Genomic DNA, 14,032 nt, shown 5'->3' on the forward strand with positions numbered 1-14,032 from the left:
ATGACGGGTATCTTTATAAGCCAATAGTGAACACCTATCACTGTATGATGTAGCTTATCTGCAATACATTGTCAATGAGTATACTGTTTTGTATCATTACTAATGCTACACTTCTAGGCTCATTAAAATTAAAAAATACTGCACTGAATAATGATACTGATTATTAATATGTTCATAATTCAAATGTCACATACTGGAGAGATTATAAATATCACAATAGGTTCACGATTATTATTTTTTAGTGCATATTTGGTGTGTGTTTTTTCTTATTATGATGCTATGATGATGTACCTGCAGTGTACAGTGCTTATTTTGGGGCATAAAGACTTGGTATCCATTCGACTTTTAAGAGTATTGCCTAAATTTGGTTCTTATGGGGACCTGCCACAAAAAGCATTGTACCTATAACTGAAAATATATATTTACCCTTACCCCTATAAAATACCCGTTGATACACAATCACTAAACAGTGCAGCTTTTGTAACAGGGCAAGTATACATATGTGTATTTCGCCTCCAAACAAGCAAGACTGTTTTAAAGACAGTATGAATCCTTTGCAAAATATAACCTCAAAATTGTGTAAACATAAAAAAATGCCTAATATACACCATTAAAGTAGTTAATAACCAATAAATATCATATGACAAAGAAATAGTTCTTATATTTCTACCTAAATATTTATGTATTTCAAAACGTTCTAGAAGATATTCTAGAAAAAAAGAAATATGATTTGTGATATCTGATAGTTTGTTTTTTTTTAAAACGTTCTCTAGAGTTAAACGTTAATAGTTTCAAAGATTCTAGAATGATGGAACAACATTCTAAAGATTAATCTAAGTCAGGGTTGTCCAAGCTGCTGTAGAAGTACATTTCCCATAATTATCTGTCCTCCAGAGAATTATGGGAAATACATGACTGCATGATCAGTTGTACAACCCTGGTTTATATGGTGTGGTATCACATTGTACAGTGCTGCATAAAAAAAATAAAAAAAAATACCTGAAAATATTTAGAGGATATTTCACAAAGGGTGAGCACTGTCTATAACACCTCTGGATCTGTGTATCAGACTCATACCATTTGGGCTTTTGGTTACCAGTCCCCCAATGTCAGTTAGAAAAAGCATCTTAATATAAATTTGTTTCCTGACTTAATTTGTGAATAATTTAATGACCTGGAGTTGGCCTGGACCTTAACAGTAAATCGTGTGAGTTTGGAGGTTATTAATCCATACTTCTACTGAGAATTGCAGTTCCCATGATACTGATGACTGATGGTAATCAGTGGATCAAGGTGTCACTGGGATTTAGGATTACTATAATATAACTGTTCTAAACTTATATTTGATAACTGCTCATTTATGAAGGTAAATCTACAATTAGAGAACATTTTCCACTTAAAGGGACATCTGATGATTTGATTAAGATTAAAACTAATATTTTGTTTCTGAATTTAATTGAAAAGGCCAGTTCTGTAACTTAGCTTAACTCCAAAATGGGGCCTCTTCTGAAGATTATTTCACAGCTAAAAGCGTGATACACAGATCCTTTTATATTGACCCCACTATATCTTTCTGACCCTTTCCTCTCTTTCCCTCTGTGTCTCTCTTGTGTTCTTCCTCAATACATTTTCATACTGGGGTGGTCCTGCGGTTGGCTGTGTTGGTGTGCGCAGAGTCCTTGTTATCTTTGGGTATACAGTTATGAACTTGTAGGAAGCTGTTATCCGAGTTATAAGTGGCCGTGGGGGTCCCAGCTGACTTGAGGGGATCGCGACTCAGCGTGTACATGGATATTTCAGTGGAGGGGAGGGTGTTGAAGCCCTTTAGCCCCACAGGAGAGGCATCACGAGAGTGAGATGGCTCCGTGGACCGGGAGCTTGAGCGACTGCGCCTCTGATAACGATAACGATAGCTTGGGATGCGGGTGATAGCAGAGGACTGGAGGTAGTCCGTGGCCCGTGCTGTCGCTCTCAGCTGTTTGTGGCGGTCAATGAACATGTGAACAGCCAGCACCCCCACCATTTCTGCAATGATGAAGGAGAGGGCCCCAAAATAGAAAGACCAACCATACGAATAGCTGTTTTTCTTGGAGTCGCTCTTGGAAGGGTCACCAGCATTGGCTGATATGTAGACAATGATTCCAATGATGTTGCTCAAACCTGAAGGACCAGAAAGAAGAGAAATTGTTAGGGTAAAGGGTAACAAAAATAGACATGATAAGGCAAGAAGAGCAATGTAATGTTGCAAAGGCAAGAGAACAGATGGAAGGAATAAAAGAGTAAAGAGAAGTAAAGAAACATGATTGTAGAAAATGAAGGCTTTGGACAAAAGAGAAACTCAGGAATAAAAGAAGGAATATAGAGGAAAACAAATGTGCCAAAGGATAAAAAAGGCATGAATGAGATGGAAAGAAAAGCCAAAGAAAATGCGGTGTGTGCAAATGGAAGCATTTGATGAGAAGCATGTATCTAGGGAATACATTTCTGATTGTAGGAGGAAGATTTGCAGTACAGCTGTAACCATGGTGATCACGGCATCCATATGGTTCAGAAACACTAGAACAGTGTACCTCGAAACAACCAGCATCGCTAAAACAAACTGCACTTGAGGCTGGCCAGGAGCACTGCACAAAATTAAACACCAGAAAAATGGAGCTCAACCCAAACTATACAGCAAATGGGATGCCCCCCATAATGCAAAGCACTGCACCCCTTATGTCTCTCATCACATTCTAACAGGTACTTAATGTAATGTCATGCCTTAGTGATATCATACACAGGCACAGGGAAAAAAAAGTGAGACGTTGATATTCCATGAGCCTTTCCACTAGACCACCATGAATTGAAGTCCTTCTCTTGCAGAAAATTATTAAAGCAGGTGTGGGGTGAACAAAATTGATTTCTGCCTCATATCCTCATATTTATGCCCCTAATCATTACTAGAATTTGTTTTGTCATTAAATGGAAACCATTAAGACATATCTATATTATCAAATGTGTTTGCAAACACATGCTTATGACAAATATATAGAAACATAGAATGTGATTGCAGATAAGAACCATTCGGCCCATCTAGTCTGCCCAATTTTCTAAATATTTTTATTAATATTCAACCCTTTGTTCAACCCCTTATTTACCGGGGTGAGTGCGAGGGAGGGGGAGTGTGCACTACAGTATCATTTTAAGCTGGAAGGCTATTCCATGCATCCACTACAATCTGAGTAAAGTAATTCTTCATATTTAAACCTTTGACCCTCTAATTTAAGACTGTGTCCTCTTGTTGTGGTAGTTTTTCTTCTTTTAAATATAGTCTCCTCCTTTACTGTGTTGATTCCCTTTATGTATTTGAATGTTTCTATCATATCCCCCCTGTCTCGTCTTTCCTCCAAGCTATACATGTTAAGATCCTTTAACCTTTCCTGGTAAGTCTCACCATGCAATCCATGAACCAGTTTAATATATAATATATTCATGCATTAAACTTATTTATATGATTGCAGATTGCAGTTCTTTTCAAGACATGGTTACATCATTCTGCTCAATTACAAATACAATCTGCATTTAGCTCTAAATATTTAAAGGAAGACTCCAAGGACAATAACCACTACAGCACGTATTGTACCATAATGACTACAGGAGGGGGCTCTAGTGGTTATGGTGCTTGGAGTGCTCTTTTAAACAACAATCTGTCAGAAACAGCATCAGGTAACATTTAATTGTGGTGGTGGGAGTTAGAGTAAAACTGAAATGGAGCTGAGTTAAAAAGAATGCAGTGTCATTACAACACAATTATAAAACAGGTCACTGATAGGATCAAGGTTAAGTTGAAGAAAATTCATGGTTAAAGGTCTTTAGGATAAGGAAAGCTTACCAAGAGGGTTGTTTAGAGGTAGGAATACGGTTCTCGTCCTAGATATACCCTAACTGCTGTCATAACATACTCTGCATGGAAAGATCTGACCAATACATCTCTTCTAACCTATTAATTAATAATATAATCATCATATCATCAATTTTTTAAAGGAAATGGATTCTGTTAAATTAAATATATGTAAAAAAGTGTATGAATGTAACAGTCAGTCAGTATAATGATGTCACTGCGCAGGGAGTGACGCAAGGGAGACCATAGAAACAGTATAAAGGTTTTCAAACATTGTCTGACTCAAGATGCATGTATATGGTTGAAGGATCCTGTCATATACTCAAGGTAGGGATGAATTTTTCTTCTTTTTTTTTTTTTTTTTAACATATGCTTAATTTAACACAGAATATATATCCTTTAAAAACTTGATGAAAGGATCATTATATTAAAAAAACACTTGTGTTCAAGTTAAAGTTGTCCTTAAAGGCTTGTCCTATGTCCATTACAGTTTGTGCCCTAATTACCAGCAGGAGCTAACAGGCAAGCAATAATTAATAACAAAACAACATGTATATTTACAGTTGAATAAATGTGTAGCCCTGTTTCTGTTATTCTTAGAATCTTTTCTATTAATTGTCCCGGGGCTATTCTCCATAAATATGAAACTTTGCTTGTCGTTACCTACACCAGGTAACAATCTTAAAGAAACCTTAATAATGGGATTTGCATTTTAAAAAGTGCCTACAGTACTCTATGATCTACTTCTTGACTTCTCGCTTTATCCAAAGGTCAGAAATCCAAGTGGCTATAATGTAAAATCCTTGTTCCCTATAGAAAATCAATCTCTAAAGTAAGACGATCTGGCTTTTGACATTTAGAATCTACCATTCCCCCAGATATACATATTGTAATCTAAAATCTAAAATGGTGGATCTCGCAGAAAAATAATTATGCCCCAAGACAGGATAGCCAGGAAAAAATGATCTAATATATATATATATATTTATATTTTATATTTATATATTAGAGTAGAGATTGTAGCCATATTAGTCCAGTGATGCAGACTGTTATATTAAATGGAAGCCAATATAAAGACAACACATATGATAGTTAGTAGGCTGGATCAACTTCACAGAGGAGGAAATACAATGGTAAGCAAAAGCTGATGGCATCAACCTAAGCAGATACATGAATGCCCTGTTTAACAGGGAACCATCCAAGGTGTATACACAGCTGCAGGTTAACCACATATCCACCAAGAGCAGAGACTTTACAGTACTGGACGAACATAAGGGAGAAAGAAGCATCACATAACACCAAGGCCCAATGACTACTAGAAAGCAGACTTCAACATGCTCCCAGAACAGGAACTAGTGACCATCACAGTGGGGGATAAAGAAATAAACAACAGCACAAATAAACCAGTTATTATCAACTTGGCTCCCACCCTGACTGGATAACAATACAGGTCATGAAGGACCCTCACATGGGAATAGCACCATCTAACTACCTACCAATCACCTGCCTCCCTATAACTTGGGGCATTATAGCCTCCAAGATCGATAGGTACATGAGCAATACACCAACTGCTGGTGGAAGGGATGGGCAGGTGGAAAATAACTCTACAAGCCAATTCCAGGACAATAACACAAGTGAACATTAAATGTGGCATATGCTAGGTGATGCGCTATCCCCAGCTCAAGAACAGGAACTCAGAACCACATCAATAGAAGCGAGGGTCTACCACCCCTGACAATCGAGCAGTGCAGGTCATTAGCAGGGTTAGCATAAACTGAGAGGGACAACCAAATTGCTGGGATTGTGTACCAAAATATCTGCACATAATGGGCTGGATCTGCCTAAGTCTAGATAGGAGATACCCCAAAGCATAGTTGAGAATAATAGAGATAAGATGTTGTCGGACTTCATGATCCAGACAGACAAGCATGTAGTGGCTAAGCAACCTGACATCATGGTGGTAGACAAGGAACGGAAGACTGCAGTAGTGGTGGATGTGGCAATACCCAGTGACTAAGAAGGAAGGTGAGAAGGTGGACAAATACCAAGGACTGAAAAAAAGCTAGAAAGGATGGAGAAAGTGAAGGCAGTAGTAGTCCTAAATGTAAAATGAACACTCATGGCTGTGACCCTCAAGTTGGGGAAGTGGCTTCGGCAGATTCCAAGAGGGACATCTAAGATTGCTGTGCATAAGTTTGCTATTCTAGGAACAGCTAAGATACTGAGCAGAACCCTCAGACTCCCAGGTTTCTAGTAGAGAAACCATGAATGAGGAATACACACACACATAAGCACTTTTCTCATATACTGCTAAGATTTTGTCTATGTAGAACCCTCAGACTCCCAGACCTCTGGTAGACGACCCAAGAATGAGGACTACATAAAATACATTATATTATCATATATTATATTAAAATATTATATATATATATATTTATATTATCAATCATAATCAATATATAATATAATCAATTATCAGCACCCGTTTAGTACATAATGGAACATGCAAAATAAATTCTAAGAAACATAAAATCCTCCAGCAACTTTAGATCTCAAAAGACACGTCTCTGTTTTAATATACAGTATAAGTGAAAAAGAGACTTTTCTCATCACAAACTTCCTCATAAAACATGTTCTAAGTAAATACATGTTAAACAGATTACATTACACTCATTGTACAATGTTACCCTATGGTGATGGTGAACATTTTAGCACATTAAGACTTTGTTATTTATTGCCTTGCAACTTACATAAACATGGAAACACAGATTTCTTTTCCAAACCCACGTTGGCCTCTAAACGAAATATAGGCCTCAACTTAATATTTGTGTATAAGCTTTTCAAATGATTTAATATTTTTGGATACCCATTCAAAATGATTTAATATTTAATATGTTACTATATTTTAATATTTAAAAAAATAATAATAATTGTAAAAGTCTATCCAAAAAGATGATATCATTTGAAAAGCTGATCCAAAAATTAAATCAAGGCTTTAATGAGGACACTTCCTAACATGTCTATCCCATTGAATATCTGTCTACATTACCTGCGGACACAAAGAAGATGCCAGCACTCAGTATGATGTTGTGTCGAGTCTTGTAGAACTCGCTAGCTGCAATGCAAAGCCCTCCCATGAAGAGCAGGATCACGCTGAGGATAGGAAATATACTGGAAGCCCTCACAGCCCCTGGGAAAGACAGAGACGATGAAAAACAAAGATCAATGCAGTCTTGCTCATCTTTAGAGCCTTCACAAACTATGAGTCTTTATATATTTATATATGCATACCCTAATGCAGCTGGCTGCACTTACACCTCTCAATATTTTCCTCAAGTGAATTGGGATAGGTGGGCAGATCCATGAGCGGGGCATCGCCAGTGACACAACACATGTCACTAGCAATGACTGCCCCCACAGTCTACTCGGCCTCCAGCTATCAGGACCATGCAGGGAGCGCTGATAAAGTACTCCCTGTATGGTCTCATTGCCTGCTGCACAGCGAGATCACGTCTAATCATGCACTCACTGTGCTTCCCCAGATTCGTGACACCAGGGAGCTAAAGCGGGAAGGCAGGAGAGCACCCAGAAATTGGGACTGTCCCGCCAACAACGGGACTGTTGGGGGAGGCATGTGCTCTGTAAGCTGTCAGGACCTACCCTAAGACCCATATTTTTCTTGCAACATGGTGTCGATAAATTTGATCAGCACCACGTGTTCTACTTATTGTCATGCGGCCACCCATGATACATTGCTGTTTATTGTTGGTGGATAGCCATTTGCATCCCTGATACAGCTCTCAGCGGTAATCCTTTAGTGAGCGGAACTTGTAAAGTGGGCGGGGGGATGTGACATCTCATCCCTTCAACTTCCTATCAGGCCGTACTCACTGGAAGAATGATGTGTGCAAATCACAGCAGCAAATCACATCTCCTGCCTCTTCTCTACCACTTATACCACCAACCATAGGCAGTAATAATTTAATATGAAATTATTGGAAGACTTATAATGAAAATAAAACACGACACAGAGTTCCACATCCCTAAATCTTATATATTTCTTATGTATATCTTATTGATGCCACCTAATCACTTCCTCTAGTCTTTTCACACCCAACTGGCCACTAATCCCTCTGCTCTTCATCTTCACCTGTCACTCCCACTCATGCTTCCCACTCTCACCCATCTCCTCTCTCTCTTCATATCACTCCTCCAATCATTGCAACCCGTCCATCACTCACTCCTATATATCTCTTATCCATCTCTCTCTCACTACATCCTCATATGACTCCAAATCCATCCCTCTCTCTTCCCTTTGTCTCATCATTACCACCCTTCCTTTCCTCTCACTCCTACCCAGTAATCCCTTCCTTTCACCCCATACTCATATCACTCTCATTTACTCCATCTACCCTTTCACCCAAAATCAAGCCTGTCTCTCCCTCTATCCTCATCCTCCTAGCACTTCCACCCATCCCTCCCTCTCACTCCATACTCCTAGCACTTCCACCATCCCTCTCTCTCATCCCATCCTCCCCTCTCTCCCCATTATCCTATCACTACCACCCATCCCTCAGTTCTTTACCACATCCTTTGGTCACTCCCACCTTCCTCACCCTGCTATAACTCTAACTCATACTTCTTATCACTTCCGACCACTAGGTCCATCTCCCTCTTTTCACACCGACACTCACTTTCTCTGTCCATAATCTCAACATTCCCATCCACTGATCCGCCCACACTGCAACACACATCACAAACAACAATGCTATTTACTCACTGATACCTACACACATCACTTGCAACTACCCACACATCACACACAACAATACTATTTACTCATAGATACCTCCACACATCACTCGCAGCTACCCACACATCATACACAAAAATACTATTTACTCATAGATTCCTAAACACATCACTCGTAGCTACCCACACATCACGCAATGCCACACACAACTGAAAGCGACCCAAACATTACTCACAAATACTCACATAGCGTCACACATTACCCCTAGCTACTCACCCACATAACACACAAAACTTACAGCTACACCACACCCACACAAAACACATTCACCCCTCACACACAGCCTTTTGATAAATATTTAACTTTAAAAAAATTATTCCCGCATGTACACCCTAATGAAATGCACTGCGCATGCCATGGATGCTAACATGGTACACCTTCTTAATATCCTGACACAGTGAGATTTTCTCATTTCTGAATAAACACAAAAGGATACTTCCTTTATACTGGTACTTTGTTGGTGAATTACAAGAAATATATTATTTCTTACAGAGCTGGAAATTGCTCTAGTTTGCATTCATCATTTGCTATTCTAGATGCCTATTTGTGATGACAATAAGCAAAATCAGAAGAATCCAGAAGTAGTTACTCGCTTTCAGAAATCACGCTCTGCAGTTTCCCATTTATGATGTATACAAACGGAAGAAGATTATTATAAAAAGCATAATTTGGATAATATATTTGTGCTTTTAGGTTTTCAGGAATCAGACATAAATTATTTAATCTACTTTGTATCTTACTCAGATTCTTTCATTTTTGGTGCATTATGTTTTATTGTTTTCATGATACAAAAGAACACACTTATTATGTATGATAAAAATTAAGATAAAGGTCATTTTGCGATCAAACAGGCCAGTAATCTACATTTTTCTATACTCCAAAATAACAGTGTAAATATCTACAAAAGCAAAGGTCCTTCACCTTTTTTTTTAAGCAAGAACCCAAACGATCGTGGTAACCCATTGTTCATTTGTAAACGTAGGCTTGACCAATTCTTAGATTTTAGGACAATAAACACTAATACCAATTGTAATATAAAAACACACCTTTATTAGGCTCTTCAAATTGTGAAATAGATCTCCTTTGCACAGGGAATAGCAAAGATGCTACAATAAATAACCTACTGTATACCATTCCCCGGGGTCAAATTAAATATGACATGTCTGCTCCAACCACGAGGTAGGAACCTGCTAAGATAGCATTGGAACCAAATTTTGGATCTCAACCCAGGCGTTAAGAACCACTGGCCTAGATCTTTTGTAATTTACCCGGAACACTGAAAAGTCATTATCAGAGTGTGGGAACATAACTAAACCAGAGATTGACATTTTTTTGTGGAATTGAGCAAGCCAAGAATACATATTTCAACACGTTTTATTTATTAAGTATATGAACACGTGACACAGTGAATCAAAACAAACATGTATGGTGTAGTAGAGATGCCATGGTAAGCAGCGAATACAAACTATTTCATTTTTAAATAGAATATCGAGGTTGACAAATAGAACAAAAATAAGAAAATCACAAACACCAATGTTAATAATTATGGAGGCACAGACATCTTGCACCCAGAGATGTAATATTAATATATGTGCAACTGAGATAGACGAGGGTGTTGACATACCAAAGCTGAATTAAAAAGGAGATAATAGAATACTAAAGGGAGAGCGTGTATATGTCTGCAAGGTTTGGATATACATAAACTATGAAATAAACCAGTGTGAGACTGATGGGAATATAAGCGATAACCAGAAGGTGGAATAGGTTGCAAGAAACTACAGATGTGGGGGGAAATAAATGCAATTTATTTATTTATTTTAAATAAAGCTCATTGGAAAGTATAAACTGGGAATGAAGGGTGGGTCTAGTTTTTTTGAAAAATCAGAACCCTTTTCATATAGAGTCTTCAAGAAGACATGACAGAAGGAAGTAATTCACAAAAACTGTCATTTTCAAGACCTTCTTGCCTACAGGAATGCAAGTCATACTATTCATACTTTGAGTATGGACCCAGCTATATACCAAATAAAATAGGGAATAACAGAAACTCCGGGCGAGCTTATGCTCAGAAACCAGACTATTGGGTGTCATGGTCACGATTAGAGGATTTTACACTTGTGTAATAAAAGTGATAAAGATGTCACCAAAGTATCTCAAATTGAAGGAACACTATAGCGTTAGAAATACAAATATATATTCCTAACTCTAAAGTGCACTGTTAATGGTTTGGTGCCTAACCCCCACTTTGTGAAAGAAAAAAGCCACTTTACTTACCTTTCTTTCACTTGCAACACCAGTCTCAACACTTCAAATTAGTGCATGTGCTGCTAAACACCGTGCCAATCAGATAGTCTTTATGAGATCATCTGATACAAGTAGTTGAATTTTCCTTGGCTATTTCTGCGGAAGCGCCTCTATTGACTGTCCACGTGACAGCCACTAAAGGCATTTTTATCCTGCAATGTAAACATTGCTGTCCTGCATAATGGAAATGTGTTACGTTGCAGGGTTGAAATGAGGGAGATGAAGTGGTCTGCGTGCCTATAGTGCCTCTATGACACATGCAGGGCCAGTGCCCACCAAGAGGTTTCCTGGTGGGCTGCCCCGCTGCTGTCTAGGGTTGGTGTGCTGGGCGAGCAGCTCCTTAGCCATCCCCCCGGCTCCCTCTACCTCTGATTATCTACTCAGCACCAAAGCAGAACACACTGCTTGCTGCAGGCAGGGGAAGCCGGGACATGACCTGGTATCCCGGCTGCCCCGTGCCTGTGAACACCGGAACCACTCTGCAGGGAGCAGGAAGCAGCCTGTGCTCACTGCTCCCCCAGCAGAAATGTCCTGCAGGCTCGAGGCTGGTCCCCTTCTCCTCCACTGACAGCACTAGCACAGGTATGGCATCACCCAGAGGATGATAGGGGTAGTGGATACCAGGTCCGCCCAATAGCTGGAAAATAAAGGGGTTGGACGATAAGGTGGTTATTACCTTGTGTATGATTGTAAATTGGAGTGTTTGTTAAATTGGTGTGTTTGTTAAATTGTAGTGTGTGTTAAATTGTAGTTTATGTTAAATTGGTGTGTATGTTAAATTGGAGTGTTTGTTAAATCGGTGTGTTTGTTAAATTGGAGTGTGTGTTAAATTGGAGTGTTTGTTAAATTGGTGCGTTTGTAAAATTTTAGTGTGTGTTAAAATGGTGTGTTTGTTAAACTGGAGTGTTTTTAACATTTTAGTGTTTGTTAATTTGGTGTACTTGTTAAATTGGTGTGTTTGTTAAATTGGTGTGTTTGTTAAATTATAGTGTTTGTTAAATTGGTGTGTATGTTAAATTGGAGTGTTTGTTAAATTGGTATGTTTGTTAAATTGTAGTGTGTGTTAAATTGGTGTGTATGTTAAATTGGAGTGTTTGTTAAATTGGTGCGTTTGTAAAATTTTAGTGTGTGTTAAAATGGTGTGTTTGTTAAACTGGAGTGTTTTAAAATGTTAGTGTGTGTTAAATTGGTGTGCTTGTTAAATTGGAGTGTTTGTTAAATTGGAGTGTTTGTGTGTAAATAAAGTGTGACTATATGTAAACTGTAACTGTAACTCTAGAACAAATGAGTTTTACACCACTGTTACAAGACGTTTTTATAGAAACATAGAATGTGACGGCAGATAAGAACCATTCGACCCATCTAGGCCCTGGGGAGATAGCGCAGCTAAGCGGACAAGGGCACATGTATGAGTGTGGGGATAGATGCGTGTGATTGGTTGTGTATGAATGTGTGGGTGGGATTATGTGGTGTGTGAGTTTGGTGGGGGTGGTCTTACCTCAGTGCCACTTGGGATTCGAGCCAGCAAACAGCTTCCCTCCCGCCCGCCCGCCCAATTGGTATATTAAGTCGCAGCTAGCCGGGGGTATGTATGCCAATTACGTTTGCCAATTACGTTTGAGGCGGTTATGTCAATATTTGGAATGAGGTGGTCAAGTTTCAGGTCTCAACCCCCCTTCTCTAAAGGGTTAACCTTAGGTTATCTGTTATGACGTGGCCACCGAGCGAGGAAAAGGTCGGCTGGTGGTAAGCAAAGGTGGGAGGTGAGAAGAAATGGTGCATAGGCTCATGGTCAGTATAATGATAAGGACAGTTGGGTTATACTGTATGACATTGTGTTAACTTATTTGTTAAGTTATGGTTATTTATGTTTGACGTTTGGTTTATATCAAGTAAAGCTAAAGATTAAAATAAATTATGGATGTGTTATACAGTATTTGTCATATGTTATAATAAATGCTGTGGCCTGGTTCATCCATACTACATTGTCTGTCATTATTGGGTGGTAATTGGGTTGGTTCTATGTTGGTATGCTGCATCACGATTCCCCACTACGTAGATACAAGTCTGCCTAATATTTCAAAATACTTTTAATTAGTCCCTGGCCTTATCTTATAGCTAGGGTAGCCTTATGCCTATCCCACGCATGCTTAAACTCCTTTACTGTGTTAACCTCAACCACTTCAGCTGGAAGGCTATTCCATGCATCCACTACCCTCTCAGTAAAGTAATACTTCGTGATATTATTTTTAAACCTTTGCCCCTCTAATTTAAGACTCTTGTTCTCTTGTTGTGGTAGTTCTCCTTCTTTTAAATATAGTCTCCTCTTTTACTGTGTTGATTCCCTTTATGTATTTAAATGTTTCTATCATATCCCCCCTGTCTCGTCTTTCCTCCAAGCTATACATGTTAAGATCCTTTAACCTTTCCTTGTATGTTTTATCCTGAAATCCATGAACCAGTTTAGTAGCCCTTCTCTGAACACTCTCTAAGGTATCAATATCCTTCTGGAGATACGGTCTCCAGTACTGCGTACAATACTCCAAGTGAGGTCTCACCAGTGTTCTGTACAATGGCATGAGCACTTCTCTCTTTCTACTGCTAATACCTCTCCCTATACAACCAAGCACTCTGACAGCATTTCCAGCTGCTCTATTACATTGTCTGCCTACCTTTAAGTCATCTGAATTATGGGCCTTTGTGTATTTCACTCTAATGTTTTATTACAATTATACCGCAAAGGTGCTGATTTAATCCCATGTTAATATTTGAAGCTCACTTTATTGGTTACACTATTTTAGCACCAAATTTGAAATTCTCTTAGGATTCATTTTGAATTCATGACATTTGTGAATTTAGTGAATAAACCTTACTGTGTGATAACATGTAAAGCAAGTTACATACTTGTGGGAACATTTGTAGATAGGTATTTACAACATGATTTGATTTGCTATTTTCACTTTGCTCTCCACAGTTATATTGTAATATTTGTCAAAGGTGCGGTAGAATGAGGCAGAGTTTGAGGGATTAAAGAT

At 38.6% G+C, this 14,032-nt stretch overlaps 1 protein-coding gene across 1 annotated transcript in view; it reads right to left on the minus strand.

Moving 5' to 3' along the window:
- Positions 1-863: 863 nt before the first annotated feature.
- CACNG2 (calcium voltage-gated channel auxiliary subunit gamma 2) overlaps positions 864-14,032 on the minus strand; it is a 100,358-nt gene continuing 87,189 nt past the window's right edge. The window contains exons 3-4 of the mRNA XM_063427447.1: positions 6,930-7,070; positions 864-2,160 (exon numbers count right to left, since the gene is read on the minus strand). Of these exons, the coding sequence (XP_063283517.1) occupies positions 1,631-2,160; positions 6,930-7,070 (671 nt within the window). The 3' untranslated portion in view covers positions 864-1,630. The remainder of the gene's footprint in view (positions 2,161-6,929; positions 7,071-14,032) is intronic.

This window comes from Pelobates fuscus, chromosome 7 (assembly GCF_036172605.1).
Source record: "Pelobates fuscus isolate aPelFus1 chromosome 7, aPelFus1.pri, whole genome shotgun sequence".
NCBI lineage: Eukaryota > Metazoa > Chordata > Amphibia > Anura > Pelobatidae > Pelobates > Pelobates fuscus.